Genomic DNA, 23,212 nt, shown 5'->3' on the forward strand with positions numbered 1-23,212 from the left:
GTATACATTATATTTGTAATTTATTTGTGAATGAGCCAGAGTAATTTCTAATTACTATAATTTCTGTTTTATAATTTATTTTTACGCATGTTCACGTCTGTAAATAAAATAATTGTTCTGTTCATTGTTTATTTCTTTTATGCAACTTATAATTTTACATGAAACATTATACATATACAACATATACAATAATTTTTTCATCATGTAATGTAAAAAAAATATTTTTACATTAAAATACATCATTCTATACATTACATAAAGTACCTTTACAACTGTTTACAACAGAACTTAGGTTGAACATCATAAACAACGACTGAGATGGAGTGCAGTTGAATAAAAGCCTAAAGTACTGTACTTTAAATTCAGACTTAAATACAGAGTAAATGTATAAATATGAATGTATATATTTTCCAAGTTAACATTTAATTTAACATACAAAAAATAAACAAACAAGGTTAACTTGCTAAATATATAAAACTAACATTACATAGTTTAACCATACATATTTTGGTCCAGTGTCCCGTCGTCGCCGGCAGTGAAGCATGTCAAAACCCAATAGAAAGTCATAAAACTTTAAAATGCTTACATAAACGTCAACTGTCTCTGTCTGTCACACAGCCGCTAGTAACGACGCTCGGCTCATTGTTGCCATGTCTGGGTTTGGGATACTTTTACACTTGTGCTGTGATTACACGACATTTGGGATGGTTTTGTTGCACAGACCTGGCAACCCTCCACTCCAAAACCCCACCCCTTTCATGCACTTCGAAGTGCGCGGACCCTGAATTGGGACACAGCTATAGTTTTGTGTGTATGTGTCTGTTCAAGCGCAAGTAAACACGGAAGAGGAATTTGGTGTTTGAGCGCTGTCTGACTCTATTTCTCTCTCTGTTTCTGCCTCTTCTTCCGCTTATAAAATCATTTGAATGTAATAATTGGCGAGACAAAACATGTTTAATTTAGCAGTTAATCTGCGAATCACATGCGTGCCGAACCATATTGGACCTTATCCATATCACGGATTAACTGCGATCCTTTGCACACCTAATATGTGAAGTTCCTAAACGTAATTTAGGGAGGAGCGAGCCCATCTAATCTTCCAATCAACAGCCAGAGTATATAAGCAGCTGCTTACCTCTCGTCATGCTCAGCTGTTCCAGCATCCCTCCACCTCCCCAAACTCCACCTTCATCTCAGGTACCCTACCCTATGTAATCACAACCTACATTTATTCACTGGGGAGTGTATCAGAGCTCGAGTTGAAGATGCTTCATCGAGCCCCTCCTCCGTGGACAGCAAGCCAAATTAGCTAATCTAATACTCTAAAGATTATATGTGCAAACATTTTTCTCCAGAGATGGAGAAAAATCCTACTCCAGTAAGTAAATGTGTCTTCTTCTATGGATTTATTGGCAGGTTGCAAACCAACTGGAAAGGTGCATACCGCCACCTATGAGTATGATAAAAATGAGTATGCCGTTTCGTTTCCTTGTATGTGCTGGTACCCATAAAAACTGCACGACAATTTCCAGTTGTCTTAATCTAAATAAAATAATCAGTATTTCCGTCAGTATGTCTTTCCTACATGATTGAAAGGTTTGCAAGCTTAACAGTGATGCCAATGAATCTGAACAAATTAAAATTTTCATTTTAGGAGTTTGGCCTTTCCTCCTCAAACCATTCAAGTGCCATCTGAATGGCGACTAATTCTGCTGTATACACTGAAGATCCATCAGTTAGTCTTAGTTTGTTCCTGTCCTGTCTAAGGGTTTTTTTGAACCGTGAGTGTACACCTGAATAAATGATGAATGAATGGTATTAATGTACTATTCTAGTTTTTTATATTTAACTTCACCTCCAGCTTCTCCTTTCTGTATTCTGTCATGTATTGTCAAATCAATCTGTGGTTCACTTAACAACCAAGGTGGTATTGGAGATATTGTTATAGTTGGTCCAAATGTTTTTGAATCAATCCTCATTTCTCTTGCCCATCCCTGTACCTTCCATGCAAATCCTGTGCCATGTATTTGTCTAATTTCCCAACTTTCCTCTAATACTTCCTTAGATAAATTACTATTATTATGGCCCTTTAAACTTATCCAATATGCAAATTTAAAGGCATTTCTGCTCCACCTCCATTGCTGCTACGCCTATAATGCATCTTAATGCTCTATATTGAATAACAACCAATTTCTTTAGAAACGATGCAGATGCAAAAAGTAAATGTGTCTCTGTGAATGTGAAAATGTTGGTACTCAAACCCTCATTTTTTTGGTTGTTTTTTTGTTTGTTTGTTTGTTTGTTTGTTTGTTTTGTTTTGTTTTTTACTGCACATGCGTACCTGGGTACCACTTAACGCGTAATATGCATTCACATTTTCAGATTTTCGTCATAGTTTTCAGGCCCCCAAAACGTAGTTGTCAGGCTAAACACATAAAAAGTTTTCTGTTTTTAGTTTTACTGTGCAGTTTAAACTGCCCCTTAGACAAGTAGTTCAGTTCTTTTATCAATTCTTTTCTTTGGGCTAATAGACCTCACCTTAGGATCAATATATTGTGTCTACCAGAGGATATGGCTTGGCAATCTGCATCATGTTTGTATTAACATCCGTTTATTCTCCAGCATGTTGTAACCTTGATCCTTCAGGTGTTAGTGATTCTCACTTTTGACAGCGGGCTATTAAGGGGCTTTCTAAATTAAAAGATCTTTTTGATAAAGATGTTCTCATGTTTTTCAATCAGATTTTCCAAAAATAGGACCTTGATAGGTGGAACTTTTTATGTAACTTGCAAAAATGAAATTACATTCATAATACACTTCATTATAAGTTGCTTTATTTTATGGTATGTTATCTGAATTTGTTGATACAGCATTCAAATATTCTTGAATATGTGTCACTAGATTATCTGACTTGTATATTACATGATAAGAATGTTAGTTCTTAATTTTTATTTTATTTTTTCCAGACTTATTTGAATTTCCATGCATTTTTGTACAAAAGGAAAATGAATAAAATATATATTTCATAAAAATAAATAAATCAGTCCCGACACTATATAATTAAAGGTGCTAAAGAGGATGTTTTGTTTTATACATTTTTGCAATATTACTTGAAACTGTCTTTACTAACTGATAAAAACTACTTGTCTATTTATTTCATCTCACTTACATTTAAAATAATCTAGATATTTTGATGCATTGCATGAGAGATTAATATTTTTAGACCAAGAAAAATATTTGTATTTGAAGAGAGCTGGTTTTTCTGGACTCTACAGATTATTACTGAACAATTATATTATCTTACACTTGAATAGGCCTATCTTACTCTATGAAATATTAGTTTATTCATTCACCTTTTTAATGTTGTTCTGGTACACTGACTGAATCTATATATTTATTCAGTAATCATTCATGGTATCAATGGATGTCTGCCTGTTACTTATACATTGGACTAATTTATAAACATTTCATTTATAGTATTTTTACCTTTATAAGACAAAAAAATCAATAACTATTACAGCTGTCAGAATGGACTGTTTTACTACTGGTTCATGGAAACAATGGTACAGCTGAATATTTTATTTTCACATATTTGTTTGTCAAGCTGACAACAACAGTGTCTTTGATAAAAAAAAAAATGTTTTAATAATTTGAGAATTTATCATTTTTGAATGATCATTTTGCAAATGATAAGTCTCAGAATATTCATTAATTGTGTGTATATAGAATGCATTAATGCCTTGCTCAAACTTCACCTAGAAAGAGATGCCGATCTCGCTTGTGTTTTACTCGACAGGTGAGTTGTTTTGATTCGTATCTTTACAGAAAACGTATGCCATTATAACGATCAACACGATTAACGTAGTATTATGGGGCATACACGCCAAACGCGTTGCATCGCATCTCTAGACCCACGCGAGACGCGTCTGATCCATAGTCTGATCGCGTCTTTGCATTGACTTTGTATGTAATCTACTCGCGCGTTGAACTCGCATTTGCTATGTATGCCCAATTATTGTGTTTGAATGTACACGAGTGTATATATTTGTTGAACAAGTGGTAATTGTTTTCATATCATCTGACTAATCAATTAATTTGATAATTTACTGTCAAACTATATTTGCTGTATTGTATTGCAATATAGCATGACGCAATATGTAATGGTGGCATGTGAAAATTATCTTTTTCAGACACTTACGAAATCCAGTGTTGGATAGATTTTGTTAGTTACTGTAGATAACTACAGTGTAGTTATCATAATTTTACATCATAACCTCACAATAAAAATTGCGCTGTCAATACATATGATACATATGGTAAAGCGGAAGCAGCGCCGGCGGCTGTGTCATAATAAAAGTCCCGCTGCTCGTGAGGCGTGTGTTGATCAATCGCTCCAGCTCCTCGTTCAGCTCCCACAACACTCGGTCCTGCTCTGCTTCATACTACAGTAACGTTAATAATCGCATCCATTGACATGTTTTCTTCCCAAGTCCTTTTGCACTGTCTGTTGAGGTGGAGACCACATGTCCCAAGATTCCACACTCAAACTTTGCGTCATCAAGCTACGCCTTTGTTTTGAATAGGCCTCTAGCGACCTCTAGCGGACAAAATTATTACATACTGCACCTTTAAAGTGAAAAAAAATTGACTGAACTTCATATTCCTTTAAAGTTCTGAAGTACACTGTATTGAGAAAAAAAAAACATTCCAGAATTTTTCTCCAAAACCTTAATTTCTTTTAAATGAAGAAAGAAAAACATAAATATCTTGAATTATCAAGACATTTTAATTCTGTATAGTGAACTAATCCTTACGTTGGTTTAGTTTTGCGTCACCACTTGTTCTACAGATACTGTTGACGTTTGACGAAGTTCTGTTTGCGTATTAGTTAAAACTGCATTCGGATGCAGTAGCGTACTTGGTCAGTTTTGCCATTTAGACGTTAACAAGGAAGGAACGATCAGCGATGCAAATAAAAATCCCACATGGTCTGCCCTATTTGTAAAACAAAGTTATGACATGTGGTTACACTGCAAAACAAAATGGAAAGTTATGTTAACCCATGAATTATTTTGTGAATTTGAGAATTGAATGCATTGAATTCAATTAACATTATTTTCATGTATAAATAAATATACATATTTATATATATATATATATATATATATATATATATATATATATATATATATTATATAAAATATAAATATTTTATATATAAATATAATTTTTTTCAAATATATACATGTATGTGAATGTATTTATATATACATAATTATTATACACAGAACACACACATATATTACATAACACAGACTTTTATTTTGCAAACGATTAATTGTGATTAATCGTTGTGCAGCCCTATTTTCAACAGAGGAGCCCAGAGTCTAGACTAGTCGCTATGAGTCTAGACTACTACTTTTTAAAACAGCTCTATCAACGTGCCTCACAGAAACACTAAAAACTCAAGCAAATCAGAGCTGGAGCATAACCGGCAGCGTTATGAGGAAAACGCTGCTGTCAGCTTGGATGCTAACGCTAAGGTTTCCAACTCCTGCTCCAGGTTATTACAGGAATCACAGATAACATTTAGAAACTGATGGAAAGTTGAGTTCATTATCACTACTTCTGCATTAGCAGAATGAAAAACTCGATGACCATGAAAACAAATCACTGAAACGGAGAACTGAATTTCCACTGTGGAAGATGCTGACAAACTGGAGAGGTGAATGGATCATTTGGATGACATTGGATGAAAATAGAGGGAGAAGGAAGAACATGTGTATTGTTGTTTCGAAGCCTGGCTTCCTGAACTCTCTGGACATTCTAATGAAATCTAAGTATTTTTACTACAGGAAACATTTCTGTTCAGGATTTGGAATTTTTTTTTTTTTTTATTCTTTCTCAAAGCATGTCAGCTAGTACCCTTCTACAAGAAACTAATCTTGATGACAAAGAACATCATACGTCACAACGGTTTCAATCATATTTTTTCTCTTCATTTATGTCAAGGACCTGAGGGGTGCCTATTTTGTTTGTCCAGCTAGATTAAAAGAAATTACTGCTTTACGTTCTGCTCTTACACGATAATAATGTACTAAAAACGGAAAAGTTTTTCCTTTGTGGTTTTGAAAAGTTCCACGTACAGACGACAACGCTGTCCAAACGATATCCATTTACACAGATCTGCAAAACGCTGTATTCTGCTGCCAGGCCAGTAGATGGCGATGTCACTTTGTACAGAAACACTACACACCTACGCACATCTTTTACAGAGTGGAAGTGCTGCCAATTTAGCAAGTTTTCACTTCAACACCTCTTTAGTGATATTTATATTAATATAGATCAGTGGACTCGCCAGTATGATGTCATCTAGCACATCTACCACTCATCTTGGCAGCACTGCAGAGCGGTGATTAAAAAACAATCAAGATGGCAAAAGCTTTGAGCAAGTACTCTCAAATATAGATTGAACTCATCGTCGCTGCCCGATGAATCTCATGTATGTCCAAAACGGTTACTTTTCAGGAAGTGAAAAAAACACCGTATTTCAAAAGCAGTTGAATGTAGCGTTGTCATACTTGGTACGGCATCTTTACATGTAACCTATTCTTGCCAGTGTAATGATATAATCCACATTTGACCAAAATTTATTTAAATGGACATACGTGCATATTTTACAGTAACGGTGGTCGATACGCGTTCTTCCGATCATTAATTAGAATGGCCAAGTCGCGTTTCATATTGACAGATGAATACGCTCAGTTTATTAAATACTAGCAAGCAAACTAATCTGTGAAGAACTAACGTTAGATTAGAACTAAACTGTGGAGAGCTTCAATGTCGTACTTTCGTAAGCCAGGTTCACAAATATAAAAATAAATAAAAATATTCGGTGACAATTACTTCGTCTAGACCATTTACCGATAAATAATAGTTGTGAATATATAACAAACTTGAGAACAGTTGTCAAAAACAAACGTTTGCTGATACTTTACCTCAGTGTTATTCGGCTATCCAGTGCTGAGCTTCGATGAAACTTCACGAGACCGGCGAGATGCTTCCACAGGGCGGGAGATACGCGGCGTGATTGACAGCTTTGACACCAAATGGATATACGTGAAAATCAGATGACATGATTTCACAACTTTTCATTGGCCATTTAGATATGTGAAGCATACTGTATACGGAAATTAACGGACATTCAATCCGTCGAAAAATCTCAAAATCGGCAAAATGGACATACATGGTTTTCATCGGACAGCGACGTCATAATAAAAGCGGTATGTTTTCAGGCCCCCAAAACACAGCTGTGTAAATGAACAGGCTAAATGCATAAAGTTTTCTGTTTTTAGATGAAAACAGTGTCGTGTAAACGGCCCCTTAGACAGATGGCTCGATTGCTTTATATGGGCTAATAGAAGACCTCAACCATAGGATTATTGGGTCTACCAGAGGATATGGTAATATTGCTTTCCCAGAAAGTGCCACTGCTAACTAAGTGCCTACTTGCATTACATAACTGTGTGGATATCAGATGACCCAACCTCATTATAGCTGAACATAGAGTCCGCTCAGCCACAGGTCCCTCTTCAAAGTGTGCTGAGGTCTTGTTAGAGTAGCTTGTACAAACACTATTACTGTTAATTCTAAGCTTTGTAATGTGCATAATGTTTATCAGTTTATACTCCAATATGCATTAACCTTGATATTCCTCCGGTGTCAGTGAAGATTGCTGTACAGTTATGTTATCTTACACTTGAATATCTTACTCTATGGAATATTTCAGATTTTTTTTAAAACATTATTTATTTATCTTAGGAATGTTGTTCTGTTAAACAGTGTTCTTTATGTCTGATCCATTAGTGCATTGGAATTATTTGTAAACATTTAATTTATAGTATTTTTACCTTTATAAGACAAATCAGTATTATAGCTGTTACTGTTCATGGAAACTGTTGGCGCTGCCATCTCAATTAGAGCTAGGTAACCGGTAACATGACGAAGGATTAACTTACAATTCAGACATTATCTGGCGTTTAGCCTGCACACTCGCACAAGAGAGCAGCGGCCTTTTTATTAATGATTGCACACCTGTGTATATTACTCCTCCCACTTCATTAAAACAGATCACAGTCAATTAAAGAACACATACAATTACATATGTCAACACCCCCATTTGTTCTTAAATTGACAGAATATAACAGTGCATCACATACATACATTTCCAAATTACAATTAATTCTTCACACTCCAAATAAAAAACACACAAATTTATCCATCCTAGCCTTAGACACAGATTTTGTTAAAATGTCTGCCACCATATCAACTGTAGGACAATAATGAAGAATTATTTTGCCGTCATTCAGTACAGATCGAACAAAATGATACCTTATGTCGATATGCTTACACCTTTGTCGACACACCGGATTCTTTGAAAGTGCAATAGCACCCTGATTGTCCTCAAAAATAGTCACTGGTGCATATTCAAGTACATTGTCCATTCCATTGATTAGATTGGTCAGATACAAACTTTCTTGTGCAGTAGCTGATAAAGCCATATATTCAGCTTCACATGAGGATAAAGCAACAGTTTGTTGTTTCTTAGATTTCCAAGAAATAACAGGCCCATTCTTGGACAAACTGAAACAGTAGCCAGTAATACTATGCCTGTCATTCAAATCTGCTGCCCAGTCTGCATCGCTATAAGCCACAAGTTTCAGATCTACATCACTTCTCTTATAACATAATTCCAAGTCTGCTGTACCTTTCAAATACCTCAACACATGTTTAGCAGCCACCCAATGTTGTTCTTTTGGTGCCCTTAGATATTGTGACAATTTACTAACAATGAAGCTCAAATCTGAGCGAGTACTTGTCATCATATAGATTAAACTGCCAATCACTTCTCGATACCTCTTTAGGTCAACAGGTTCACCATCATTGTCAAATTTTACTTTGATTTCACATGGGGTTGACCTTGGTTTGCAGTGAGTCATATCAAATCTCTCCAAAATTTTTAAAATGTATCTTTCCTGATTCATTTTTACTTTACCATGTTCTTGCGTAAAGTCAATGCCTAAGAAATGTCGAAGTTTTCCCAGATCTTTAACTTTAAATTTAATTCCCAACATTTCCTTCACATCTCTGAGTATTTGATCATTACTCGCTGCAATGATGAGATCATCAACCCAAATAATCAGTATGACTCTTTTTTTGTCATTTTGTTTACTGTAAACACAATAATCTGCTGAATTTTGAACAAAATCATTTTCAATTAAGAAATCATGCAGCATCTTGTTCCAATTTCGTCCTGATTGTTTCAGACCATACAGTGATTTATTGAGCTTACATACCAATTCTTCTCCTGTTTTTAACTCAACTTCAAATCCTTCAGGTTGCTTCATATAAATTTCACAATCTATAGGAGCATGCAGATATGCAGTTTTAACATCCATCTGATGTAACTTCAAATCATGTTGTGCTGCAAGCTGCATTAACACACGTACTGAAGTTACATCAGCAGTCGGTGAAAATGTCTCGTTATAATCAATACCTGCCACTTGACTATAACCCTTTGCCACATACCTGGCTTTATATATTCTCCCATCAGGATTTTCCTTTATAGCATAAACCCATCTTCCCCCTACTGCCCGTTTACCTTCTGGTAGGGTTGTTAATGTGAAAGTATCATTCTCTTTCAGAGAGTTCATCTCATCTTCCATAGCTTCAACCCACTGCTCTGAATTTAAAGAGCCTAAGGCTTCCTTCAATGTCTGGGGAACATCACATGCAACACGATAGCAATAGTCAATAGTCAATGGCTGATCTACATCATCTTTAACCTCATAATCATAGTCTGCAAAGTACTGGGGGGTCTTCTTTCTCTTTTTGGATATCTAGTACCTAGATCACTCTCTTTTTCACCCTTTGTACTGACTTCACCCTCAACTTTCATTTCTTGTGGAATCACTTTAGACCTATCTAGTTTTGGTACTAAGGTTTCAACCTCCCTCCTGTATTCCAAATATTCATCCACATCCTCCATTGTCTGAGTATCCCTTTCATTTGTACTCTTTGTGACAAACTTCACCAGTCTACTCTTGAGCACTCTCCCTGTGTCTGGATAGAAAACAAGATAAGCAGGGCTATTTTTGTCATAACCAACAAATATACCCTTTTCACATCGCTCATCCAACTTTTTCTTGTCATACTTGTATGCATAACACTCTAACCCAAACATTCTCATTTTGGATAGATCAGGTTTTTTTCCAGTTATCAGATAGTATGGAGTTTGTCCCAGACGTCTATTATAACATCGGTTTCTAATTATAGCAGCGGTCTGTACTGCATATGTCCACAATTCTTTTGGTAATTTACTCTCAATTAGCATACATCTTGCCATTTCAAACAAAGTCCTCCAAGCTCTTTCAGCTGTCCCATTTTGATGGGGTGAATAAGGAGCTGAGGTTTCATGTCTAATAGCATTTTTGCTGAGCAATGACTGAAATACAGAAGATGTAAACTCCGTTCCATTATCTGATCTAATACATTTGATTTTACCATATGGTGCAACATCAGCAATGAATTTCTCAGTAGCCTTGGCAGTGTCACTTTTGTTCTTCAAAAATAGGTAAACACAGCTCCTGAATAGTCATCTGTGAATGCTAAGGCAAATCTGAACCCATCTTTCCCTGCTGGTTCTATAGGACCAGCCAGATCTGCATGAACAAGTGCAAATACTTCTTTTGCTTTCTCATCTAGATCTCTATTTCTGTTCTGAGCAAATTTGCCTTTTACACACACTTCACATTTCAAATTGGATCTGTCAATTTTACCTCTAATTTTCATCCCATCTGTAACATTCTCCAACTTTAACACATCATCATAATTACAATGACCCAGTATTTCATGCCATGTCTGAATATCATAGCAGGCGTTACACTCATCAATCTCATTAGCAACAGTACTCAAATAAAACAGTCTGTCATACATATGAATATCAAAAGTTGTACCATTTTTGTGAATGAGTCGATTCTGTCCCTCTTTGAAGATTACTGTCGCTCCGTGTGAAATTGCCGCTTTGACGGAAAAGATGTCTTGAGAAAATGATGGCACATAAAGTGCCTCCGTCAACATCATGTCCACAATGCGGCCATTGCTATTTCTCAAACGCAATTTAGCGGTACCTTTCTTCAGCGCGATACCACTGGCCCGCTCTCCATCAGCCAGCTCCAAAATGTGGCTCTGAGGCTTGAAACTTAAGTCGAAATCCACGAATTTCTCAATGTCCGTAACGATGTGTTTAGTAGCTCCAGAATCCACCATGAGGCCTTTCATTTCCACTCCATCAATCGGAACTTTATTCACCTGCTCCACCATAAACGCAAATGTGTGATCCTCCTCTTCATCCACCGTTTGCTTCACTTTATCCCGCTTTCTTCGACGACAGTGCACGTCTTTATGTGAGGTGCTTTTACAGAAACTACACCATTGTCTCCGTTCCCCGCGCTCCCCAGCAACCACCGTGCACTCCGCGGCTTTGTGACCTTTCTGTCCACAGTTGTAACAGGTGAGTCTCGTACTCCAATGGTCCCTTCCTTTAACTTTCATTACGCTGTCCTCTCCCGAACCAGCAATGCCAAACTTCTCTGTGCTTTCATAGCTCCTCAGTTTTACTTTAAAGTCGGCAAATGTTAGTTTTTCATCACTCTGCGTAATAAAAATAGAGAATGGTTTGAAAGTATCGGGCAAACCCTTTAGAATCATGGCAGTCAATAAATCATCCCACACAGTCTCTCCCGCATTCCGCAATGCTGTGATGGCAGTCTCTGCGCGAATGATATAATCTGTAACGGTTTCATTTACACCTTTCTGAAGAGATGTCAACTCCGTATACAAACTTATCACACGTGGCTTCCCCTTGCCAGCGTAGTGATCTCTCAAAATCTGTAACGCCTTTTTGCCATCATCCGCAGCCTCTCTCATCACAAGCGACATACTCTTATCATCTAATAATTGGATCAGAACTGCATATGCCTCTTCATTTTTACTGTCGTCTTCCTCCTCCGCGCCCTCATCGTCCACGGCAGAGGCTTCACCCAATATGGTGGATTTCAAACCCAGAAGACGCAAATGTGCCAGAAACTTTGTTTCCCACAGTTCATAATTCTTTTCATCTCCGTCGAAACATAAACGGTTCCATCGGTTCCCAAACTCTTTACTGGGCCCATAACCTGTTGGCGCTACCATCTCAATTAGAGCTAGGTAACCGGTAACATGACGAAGGATTAACTTACAATTCAGACATTATCTGGCGTTTAGCCTGCACACTCGCACAAGAGAGCAGCGGCCTTTTTATTAATGATTGCACACCTGTGTATATTACTCCTCCCACTTCATTAAAACAGATCACAGTCAATTAAAGAACACATACAATTACATATGTCAACAGAAACAATAGTACAGCTGAATATTTTATTTTGACATATTTGTTTACCAAGGTGACATCAGCAATGTCTGTGAAAAAAAAAGTTTAATGATTTGACAATTTATAATTTTTGAATGATCATTTTACAAATTATTTAAATGATTCAAATCTCAAAATAGTCATTAATTGTGTGAATGTAGGATGCATTAATGTCTTGCTCAGGCTACTTTGATTATTACCCATATATCATTAGAGAGGCTTTGGAGAAAAGCGTCTGCTAAATGACTAAATGTAGATGACACTGTTGAATGTTGATACTGATCATTGAAACTGAGTTTGTTGATTTTTACTGTAAAACTGCTTTAAAGACACTTTTGCTGTCTAAATAAAATTGACTTTAAACACTCAAATGCATATGTGTGTGAAATGAGTTTAGTTTTGTCCATCACAGCTTAACGCGTGTCTCCACCAGCTCTGCTCAGCAGTAAAACCACTTCCTGTCAACGTTTCATAGAGCGATTTCTCAACATGAGCGCTTCTTACGTAGACATGGCTTTATAAAAACATATATAGATGTCCGGCCCATGGGACTGTTGTTCCATTTCCTGTTGCTGCCGCAGGTCACAATGTCGTTTAATCAGTTGTTTAATTGTTCAGAAATCTCCATTCGGTTCCAGTCAAAAGCAATGAAGTGAGAAATGATTCAATTGTCAACGCAGCAGAAGAAAAGCGAGTGTGTGTTGGTGCACTGAAATCTCTGTGGCTTTGTTTTGTGTGTGGGTTTATTGTTATTTCTGACCTGTTTGGTGGGAGACGAGATGAGAAGAGGCGTCTGCAGAAACCGCAGTGAACATTTCACACAGTCACCATGATGACAAACACTTGGCCAAATGACAGCAGAGTCTGTTTCACAAAACATGTTTAAAGGATACAGGCGTGCTTTAACAACAGTGATCAGCACTAATCTGAACCATTGTCTGTCTAGTCTTGATCTTTAACCTGTACAAATCATGACTGTACATTTTTCCGCTTATACATGGCTGTTAGCTCCTACGCCACCTTTGTGGAAACGGCAATACATTCACAGAAACACTGAGTGCTAAAGGACTGTAGTTCCAGTGTGTAGGAGCAATACAAATATTCACTACATAGTCAACAGTCAAGTAGTCATGATCAACATCAGGTGCATGAGGGTATTGTGCGTGAATTTAATTCTACAACTGAATCACTGTTGAATTCTGTTTTGCTTTTGCAAATTGAATCAACATTGATGCCTTAACATTATTTCAATGATTTTCATACAGATCTTTGTAAATTTCAGTGTATTTTATCAGCATTTTGTTCATTTTTTACATTTAAAGGCACATTATGTAAGATTTTTGGATTAACCCCCACCCACACACATACACACACACACACACACACACAAAAAAAAAACTAGAACAATGTTACATATTTTTTGGACTTCTGTACTTGCATACAGAAATAAGCCATATAAGTCACCTATCAATGACAAGTTTGACACATTTGTCACAAGTTACCCACGATTTCCTGTTTTTATTTTGTAGAAACCATGGAAACACCAAAGATGCTTTAAATATATGATGTGTTTTATTAGATAGTTGAGCTAACTGTTTGGATACATTAATCGACAGAAAACTACTCATGTTATATAGCTCAACACAGTAAGTCTTATTGTCTAAATCTTCTTTTCTTGATTTACAGTGAGTACCATGTTTTACCATGACTAATATCGATCTAGCTTACTGCAGTGTGCAACAAGTGTCTCATAGCAGCCGCCGAGCGAACGCAGAGTAGCAACAACTTTCAGCACACAAATGTGTCTAAGATGATAATCAGCGCTGTGTCACCCCACATACGCATGACCGGAAGAAGAAGAAAAGTGGCAACTGCAGCATAATAAAAGTTCTGGAGGCATGTGTCGCACTCGTCAATCATTAGCAATCGCTCCAGCGGCCTCGTTCAGTAATGTCATACTACAGTAACGTTAATAATCTCACCCATGAATATGATTTCTGCCCGAGTCCCATCGGATTCTTTTCCACTGGCTCTGAGGTGAAGACTACATCTCCCAAGATTCCATGCTCAATCTCATAAAGCTATGCATTTGTTTTGAATAATCGACCTCTAGTGGCGAAAATCTACATGGTGTGCCTTTAAAGGGATAGTTCACCCAAAAATGAAAATTATGTAATTTATTACTTACCCTCATGTCGTTCCACACCCGTAAGACCTTCGTTAATCTTCTGAACACAAATTAAGATATTTTAGTTGAAATCTGATGGCTCTGTGAGGCCTGCATAGGGAGTAATGGACACTTCCTCTCTCAAGATCCATTAATGTACTAAAAACATATTTAAATCAGTTTATGTGAGTACAGTGGTTCAATATTAATATTTTAAAGCCACAAGAATATTTTTGGAGCGCCAAAAAAACAAAATAACGACTTATTTAGTGATGGCCGAATTCAAAACACTGCTTGAGGAAGCATAGGAGCATAAATGAATCAGAGTATCGAATTATGATTCAGATCGTGCGTCAAACTTCTGAAATCACGTGACTTTTGCGCTCCGAACCGCTGATTCGATATGCTGATTCAAAAACGCTCTGATGCTTCATGAAGCAGTGTTTTGAAATCGGCCATCACTATATAAGTCATTATTTTGTTTTTTTGGCGCACCAAAAATATTCTCGTCACTTTTAATATTAATATTGAACCACTGTACTCACATGAACTGATTTAATTATGTTTTTAGTACATTAATGGATCTTGAGAGAGGAAATGTCATTGCTCCCTATGGAGGCCTCACTGAGCCATCGGATTTCAACAAAAATATCTTAATTTGTGTTCCAAAGATTAACAAAGGTCTTACAGGTGTGGAACGGCAGGAGTAAGTAATAAATGACATTATTTTAATTTTTCGGTGAACTAACCCTTCAATTTTATGTAAAAAGTTACAAAATATACTTACAGAACAACATTTATTAAGCATTAAATGTTGTTTCAATATTGTTTTTACAAGTATTCTGTTATAATTTTACATTTATTTATCATTAAACATTTTTTTTTTTTAATTCAGTGTTGTTTTGGTAATTTGTTTACATTCATTTAGCAAAAAATTGTTCACTGATGTTTTTGTTAACTTTTTTTTTTACAACTATGTAGAGTTGTATTTTATGGGGCAGGGTTTTTTGTTATATTGATTGCATTATAGTAGTATGACTATGATACATCCTCATTTAGATAAGTAGGTAAACACACATCCGTGACTGCGAGCGCGCACTGGGTCATCGGGGGTGTTTGCGGGCTCGTGCACACTGCCATCGCGTTATTAATAGAATTCGTATTAATTCCGGCACTTGAAACATTTAATTAAGTTCACCATGACGATATAAAGTTTAATTTCTGAGAAACTTCATGAAACATCGGAGGAGATTGTCGAGTTCATCTGCGCTCGTTTCTAAAGGTAAAACTCATTTATCTGTCTTTCTGATTCATATGAAAATTAATGTGTAAACAACTGTATAGATCAAATCATCTGCTGAATGAATAAATGTAAACGTATAGTCATGTTTTCTATGTTCTCATATCGTTATGTATAACGGATGATCCTTCAGCTACGGTCGATTCTTTTATGTGAAAACCCGTTTAAAAACCACAAAAAAAAAACAAAAAAACAAAAACAATGAAACGACATTATAAAGGCAGTTTATTATGAAAATAAAAGCTAGACTACTAAATATTCTTCTCATGAAAACACCCGGAGATTTGTTCTCATCAACGGAAACTTGCGCTTTATAACGCGATTCAGATTTAACATGAGACAAAATTTGCCACAAAACCGTTTATCATACTGATGATGATGATGATGATATCTTCTTTAGTTTTAGTTTTACTCGCACACTATAGTTTGGTCTGAATGTTTGTTGTAAGTAAACCCTGTATGCTTAACAGTATATAAAGCAGGAAGAGTGTAAAAGAGGAAGATCGTGAGAATCATCATGAGCTTTGCAGAAATCATCAGATAAACACTTAAACGAGCACAGCAGTTCTCATGATGTGAAGAACTAGAGACTGATGATGAAGGAGTTTTGAAGAAATGCTGCTGGACCTCTTGATCTCATACTACACATGCTATTTCTGTATCGAAGCCATACAAAGTCTAACTTATGACTTGAAGTTATAAGGCATTAAAAAGTCGAAATTATGATGTAAAGTCATAATTTTGGCATTAAAAGTTAAAAGTATGATATGCCAAGTCGAATTTCTCTTTAAAAAGTAGAAATTATGACATACTAATTCAAAATTTTGTCTTTTAAAACATATCTTCGACTTTTTATCTCATAATCATGATTTATTTATTGGTTTTTGTACTGTTAATGTGTATGATGATGATAATGATGATGTCATTGGTGTGCAGTGATGTCAGTGTTGTGATGGCTCCGCCCCAAAGGAGGCGTTCCTTCGGCCCCGTCTCACCCAAACGCATCTACAGGAGTCTGTCCGTCAAACTGAGGGGCGGAGCTTCCAATGATGAGGCAGAGCATTCTGATTGGAGGAGGCGGCTGAGCAAAGGATCAGCTGATGTAACAACTGCACACACACAAACACACATATACAGAGTTAATGTTATGCTGTTTACATGTGAGTATGTGTGTGTGTTTAGTACTCGTGTCTGTGGGACGCTCTGGAGAGTGAAGACACACTCGCTGTGCAGCACCAGTTATCCAGAGAGACAGAGACGGGTGGAGGACAGACAGACAGACGAGTAAATGCCGTCAGTGAGCTCGGCCTGGTGCCACTAGACATGGCCGCTCTTACCCATAATGCCTCACTGCTGAAGGTGCTGGTGAAGGCTGGAGCAAAACACAACCCCAACTGTGAGTGACACATACTACACAATTCATCACATGAATCTTAATAATTATGTTTTATGAATTAATGTGATTACCACTATTTTTATTGATAATTTCGTATTAAATCATAAACACATATTCAGAATCACCCCCCAAACAAAATAATAATAATAAAAATAATTTGGGGAAAAAATACAATGCCATACAATGGCAGATGTCATATTATTGTTAAAAAACTAATTTATTATTTAATAAATTGTAATTCATTTTAAATAAATTGTATTTAATAACAATAAGTTAAAATTGTAGCTGCAAGCAGTAATAATGGGGTCAAGCCGAATAAAGCCCCGGGTATACTTCAGCCGTTCGTGTCCGTGCACCGAAAAGAAAAATATAACATGGTTTATGGTTTATAACTTCTGAGCAGTGGGTGGCGCTGTGACAAAACTCTGCATGCACCCTCAAGTCATGCCTGTGATGACATGTACCAAGTTTCGTGTCAATATCACAACATTTTTGCAAAGATACAGCCGCATATCCATTTTGGCGTGCTTACAGTCAAATTTCTTTTAAAAATCTTTTAATAACTTTTTGTCATGAACGTGTAGATGCTACATACCAAATTTCATACAAATTGGACAAATTGTGTAGGATGAATTCGAAAAAGGAGGTGGACAATACGTGTGATAGAATATGGTGAATTTTGTATAGGTCGTAGGACTTAGCATAAGCCAGCAAATCTAATGATGAAAGTTAAATGACAATATGTTGAACTTTTTTTATATAAATGTCATTAGCATTTTCATGAATTTCATTGTATCTTTTGACCACTAGGGGGTGCTGATCTAAAACTTTAGGGAACTTTCACAGAACACGGCCTCAATGAATCATACAGAGTTTCGTAATGATACATTCATGCATTCATAAAACACAGCATTTTATAGCAAAATTCATAACCAAAGAAAATTGAATATTGTTCAACTCGGCATGCCTTAAGGAATCTATGGAGACTATCCCCGTGATTTTAGGACAAGGCATTCAAAAGTTATAAGCAAAAATAGCCATTTTCCTATCTGTGCACCAGTAGGTGGCGCTGTGACAATACTATGCATGTATTCTCAAGTCATGCTAATGACATATACCAAGTTTGGTGTCAATATACCAAATCATTGCAAAGATACAGCATGTTGCGTGTTCGCCGTGAAATTCTTTGACACATAATACGAGAACGGATTGGCCGATCAAAAATCTTTTAATAACTTTTTACCTGGATTGTGGGTAGATGCCACATACCAAATTTCATGCGAACTGGACAAATGTTTTAGGAGGAGTTCGAAAAAGTAGGTTTTTCGGAAAATTCAAAATGGTGAAAAAAAGTTGACTTGCGCATCAGAAGTTATGATCATAAACACAAGTTAAATTTTTGAACTGTTGGTGGCGCTAGAGGGTTTGATGTATGGACACCAAATTTGCTATGGTAACATTTCAGACTGTCCTCTATCTGTGTGCCAAATTTCATAACTTTTACTATACTATGGGCTGCCATAGACTCAAGCGGAAGAATAATAATAAGAAAACAGAATTTGTTTATTAAAAAAAACAAAACATAATTTCAGAAAAAACGAAGCAGATTTCATACTTCATTGGGTTGATAAAGTATAAATGCCTCTCTCCGCCCCGCCGCAGTGAGCTCGTCCTCTGATTGGTCGCTGAAGCTGGATGAGCTGGTGTCATTGGCCGAGCAGAAGCTGGAGGAGTGGAGGGCGGAGCTTCAGCTCAGAGAGAAGGCGGAGCTTCAGTCACTCACAGACGCGCAGAAGAACGTTGAGCTCTGGACGCGCCGCTGTGAACTTTACCATCGCATGAGAGAGAGATTCCACATGACGGGTATGAACACACACACACACACACACACTCAGAGGTCATGTGACTCTTCATCACACCCATCTGTTTCTCTCAGCTCCGCCCGGGCCGCCCGCTAGCGCCGCCCTGCTGGTGACGGGCAACAGCTGTCTGTGTGTGCGTGTCAGAGAGCCCTGCGGTCAGACACACGGCCTCATCACCAGATACAGAGGTGAGACAGCGCATCATCACACGCCTCACTGATGACATCATCACTCACCTGTCTGTGTGTGTGTGTGTGTGTGTGTGTGTGTGCAGTTGAGTGGAGCTCTTCAGCTGGTTTTCATCCTCTGTGTGGCACTGGATTCATCACTGACAGCAGAAACACAGAGTTCAGCATCACAGGACTGCAGACTGTAAGACACACACACACTCATGGCTATATATAACACACACACACACACTCATGGCTATATATAACACACACACACACACTCATGGCTATATATAACACACACACAGATATTTGTGACTCAGCTCTGTGTTTGTGTAGGGTGTGCAGTATTTTGTGCGGGTCAGTGCGTATAACATCAGAGGCTGGGGTGCGTTTGTGAGCAGCAGCCCGCCGTGTGTCGCCCCCTCCAGTGAGTACTGAGAACTGCAGCCATGTTACCTGATACTGTAGTATATTTAGGGATGTTTTCAGGGAATATTGTCAGGGAACTTTCTATTCATCAAAGAATTCTGAAAAATAAAATGCATCACGGTTTCCATGAAAATATTAACTCTTTTCAACATTGATAATATAGTTAATTAAACTAAAACTAAAACCATAAAAAAATTATAAATCTACAGAAGAGGATTAGGGCCAAGCAAAAATAAAAAACATAAAACCATCTTGAGATTAAAGTTGTTAAATTTCGAGGAAAAAAAACTTGTTAAATTTCGAGAAATAGGTCAAGATAAAATGTTGAAAATAAGCTCATTAAATTAAGAGAAAAAAGTTGTTAAATTATGAGAACAAATTTGCTAAATTATGAGAAAAATGTCATAATTTAACAATTTTTTTCTCTAAATTTAACAAGTTTTTCTCAACATTTTATTTTGTTCTCGAAATTTAACAACTTTAACTCAAGATGGTTTTATTTTTTTTATTATTGCTTGGCCCTAATCCTCTTCCGTACTTTTGAACTTGATGTCCTAAAATAAGTAAAACTGAAATTAATACAAACTATAGACATGTTTAAAAACTGAAAAAATAAAGTATGAATTGACAAAATTAAATATAAAAATGACAAAAAAAAAAATCACAATCAAACACAATCAAAATATGAATAAAAACTATAAAACTTTCTAAATTATACTAAAATAATGACTGTAAATGTAAATAAATAATGTAAATAATTATTCAATTTTATAAATTAAAATTATTAGACATGTTTTTTGATTATTAAAATTTTATTAAAACATTAAAATGGAAAAACAGAATTTGAAAATAAAAAAATAAAATGGAATTTGTAAAAAAAAACAAAAAAACATTTCATATAGATTATTATTTTATAAATTTAAAAGTTTTATGAATTTAATTGATAGGACATGATTTTTTTATAACTTTTTTTAAGTTGCCACAGATCATCATTTTGTCCCTCGTCGTTGAATTAATATAAGTCTCACAAGCAAGTGTGAATAAACAGAAGCATGAATAAAATTTCTAAATTATAATCATTACTTTACTACTTAACAAGCCCAACAAGTTACATTATTGTTCAAAAGTTTGGGCTCATAATGATTTTATGATTTTATTTTGAAAGAAATTAATATATTTATTAATCAAGGATGCATTAAATTGATCAAGATAGCATTTATAATGTTATAAAAGATTATATTTAAAATAAATGCTGTTCTTTTAAACTTTCTATTCATCAAAGAATCCTGAAAAATAAAATGCATCACGGTTTCCATGAAAATATGAACTGTTTTCAACATTGATAATAATCATAAATGTTTTTTTGAGCAGAAATGTATCATATTAGAATGATTTCTGAAGGATCATGTGACACTGAAGACTGGAATGATGCTGAAAATTCAGTTTTGATCACAATAATTACATTTTAAAATATATTCACATAGAAAACAGCTATTTTAAATTGTAATAATATTTCACATTTTATTTCAGTTTTTACAGTATTTTTGATGAAATAAACATGATTTAGTGAGTGTTTGATTGGCGAGTGTCGCCCCCTGCAGGCTGGAGCTCATGCAGCGGCGTGACGGTGAGGCGCAGGAATCAGGCCGCGGCCGTCAGGAGGATCTCACAGCAGATCAGAGAGCCTGAGATCATCACCGGTACACAAACACACAGAGTACATGAAGAAACACCCGTCATGATGGATAAATACTCATAAACGTGTGTGTGTGTGTGTGTGTGTCTCAGAAAACAGCAGCTCTGTGAAGAGAGCGTCCATGTCTCGCGGTCTGAAGCAGCTCTTTCACTCCAGCAGATTCGTTCGTCAGTTACAGAGGTGAGAAAAACACTTCACATCATGAGCAGAAATCAGAAATGACATAGATTTTACTGTAAAGTCACTTTAGATCAGCAGTTCTCCAGCAGGGGGCGACAAAATTACTTCAAATCATTTCAGCTAAAACATGCTTTTAACAAATCAAGATATTTCTTATTTTATTATTAATCCATTTTTGTGTTTTTGAAGAACGAGGATTCTCACAGTTTCTGAAAATAATTTTAAAAGTGTGATTTTTTAGACCTGGAAAAGTAATAGAAATTAATCAAATCTGTAAAACATGAGTATTTTTATAATAAATACACATTTTACTAGTTATGATAAGTTATAAAAATGTGTTTAGTAGTAAATGTTTTTAAAAATGTTTTCAGTATTTTTGTTTTCTGTTTTCATTTTAATTTCAGTTAAAAACAACAAAATTACTAAAACTTTATTTTATTGGTGTTATATATATATATATATATATATATATATATATATATATATATATATATATATATATATATATGTCTTATACATTTTTATTAAATATTCTAATAAAATAATTTACTAATTTTAATATAAAAATGTAATAATTTAAAATTGTAGTTTTGAATTTTATTTCAGTTTTTGTTTTAGTTATTTGTAGCATTCAAGTTAAACTTAGTGAAAATTGTAAAAATGTAAGAAAATGTATATTTTCTTTATATATTTTTAATATTTATTTATATTTAATTGTTTAGAGTGGGAACCCTAAAGAACATTCAGCTTATAAAACTTTTAATTATAATTATTTTAGCCACTTTTTGCATTTACAGAAACTGCGAGTGTCCATAGATTAAAATCATTTTGAAAACAAACGTTTGGGTAATGTTCATAATGATTTAAGGGGCCGTTTACACACTATCATTTTCAACTTAAAACGGGAAACTTTTTATGTGTTTCAGCCATTTCAGTTCTTTACTATGTGACATCGCCATCTACTGGCCTGGAAGCAGAATACACCGTTTTTAATAGTTTTCGCAGCTCCGTGTGAACGGGAATCATTTTGACAACGTTGTCATCTCTATGCCAAAAACACAAAGGAAAATTTTTTCCATATTTGTAGCACATCATTGTCGTGAAAACATACCCTAAACAGTTGTTTCTCAAGCTTTTTGACTCCTGAAGGTTTGTCAGTATTTTATTGTTGTGTGTGTGTGTGTGAATAGAGGTGTGTACCTGGCGTGTGTCTTCTATCAGAAGGACCATGTTCTGGTCTCGTGTGAGGAGCGGCTCCCTCTGGTGGAGGTCCAGTGCTGCTCCGCCTCCATCACGCAGGACTTCCTGTGGTTCACTAAGGTCAGGATTGCTCAGACGGCAGCGTTTCTCTCGTGTTTCTCCTGCGTGTGACGGTCTGACTCTGTGTCTGTGTCTCTCAGCTGTCGTGCGCGTGGACGCAGGTGTCGTTTCTGCAGCAGGTGCTGTCGTCTTCATCGCTCTCCTCGTCTTCATCGCTGCTGCAGAACAGACTCAGTTTCCTGCGGGCCGTCGCGCAGCTGCAGGTGACACTGAATCCACT

General features: G+C 36.1%; 2 protein-coding genes across 4 annotated transcripts in view; both read left to right on the forward strand.

Annotated features, from left to right (window-relative positions):
- The window catches only part of LOC137017073 (zinc finger protein 502-like), a 634,288-nt gene that overhangs the window by 78,049 nt on the left and 533,027 nt on the right, over positions 1-23,212 (forward strand). The window lies entirely within an intron of this gene.
- Positions 15,715-23,212, forward strand: part of LOC137017078 (ankyrin repeat and fibronectin type-III domain-containing protein 1-like) — a 16,094-nt gene continuing 8,596 nt past the window's right edge. For all 3 annotated transcript variants that reach the window (XM_067381016.1, XM_067381017.1, XM_067381018.1), the window contains exons 1-11: positions 15,715-15,918; positions 16,873-17,038; positions 17,119-17,332; positions 18,995-19,195; positions 19,269-19,382; positions 19,469-19,566; positions 19,704-19,794; positions 21,398-21,496; positions 21,585-21,672; positions 22,863-22,992; positions 23,073-23,195. In XM_067381016.1, coding sequence (XP_067237117.1) covers positions 16,889-17,038; positions 17,119-17,332; positions 18,995-19,195; positions 19,269-19,382; positions 19,469-19,566; positions 19,704-19,794; positions 21,398-21,496; positions 21,585-21,672; positions 22,863-22,992; positions 23,073-23,195 — 1,308 coding nt within the window. In that variant the 5' untranslated portion in view covers positions 15,715-15,918; positions 16,873-16,888. The remainder of the gene's footprint in view (positions 15,919-16,872; positions 17,039-17,118; positions 17,333-18,994; positions 19,196-19,268; positions 19,383-19,468; positions 19,567-19,703; positions 19,795-21,397; positions 21,497-21,584; positions 21,673-22,862; positions 22,993-23,072; positions 23,196-23,212) is intronic.

This window comes from Chanodichthys erythropterus, chromosome 3 (assembly GCF_024489055.1).
Source record: "Chanodichthys erythropterus isolate Z2021 chromosome 3, ASM2448905v1, whole genome shotgun sequence".
Lineage (NCBI taxonomy): Eukaryota > Metazoa > Chordata > Actinopteri > Cypriniformes > Xenocyprididae > Chanodichthys > Chanodichthys erythropterus.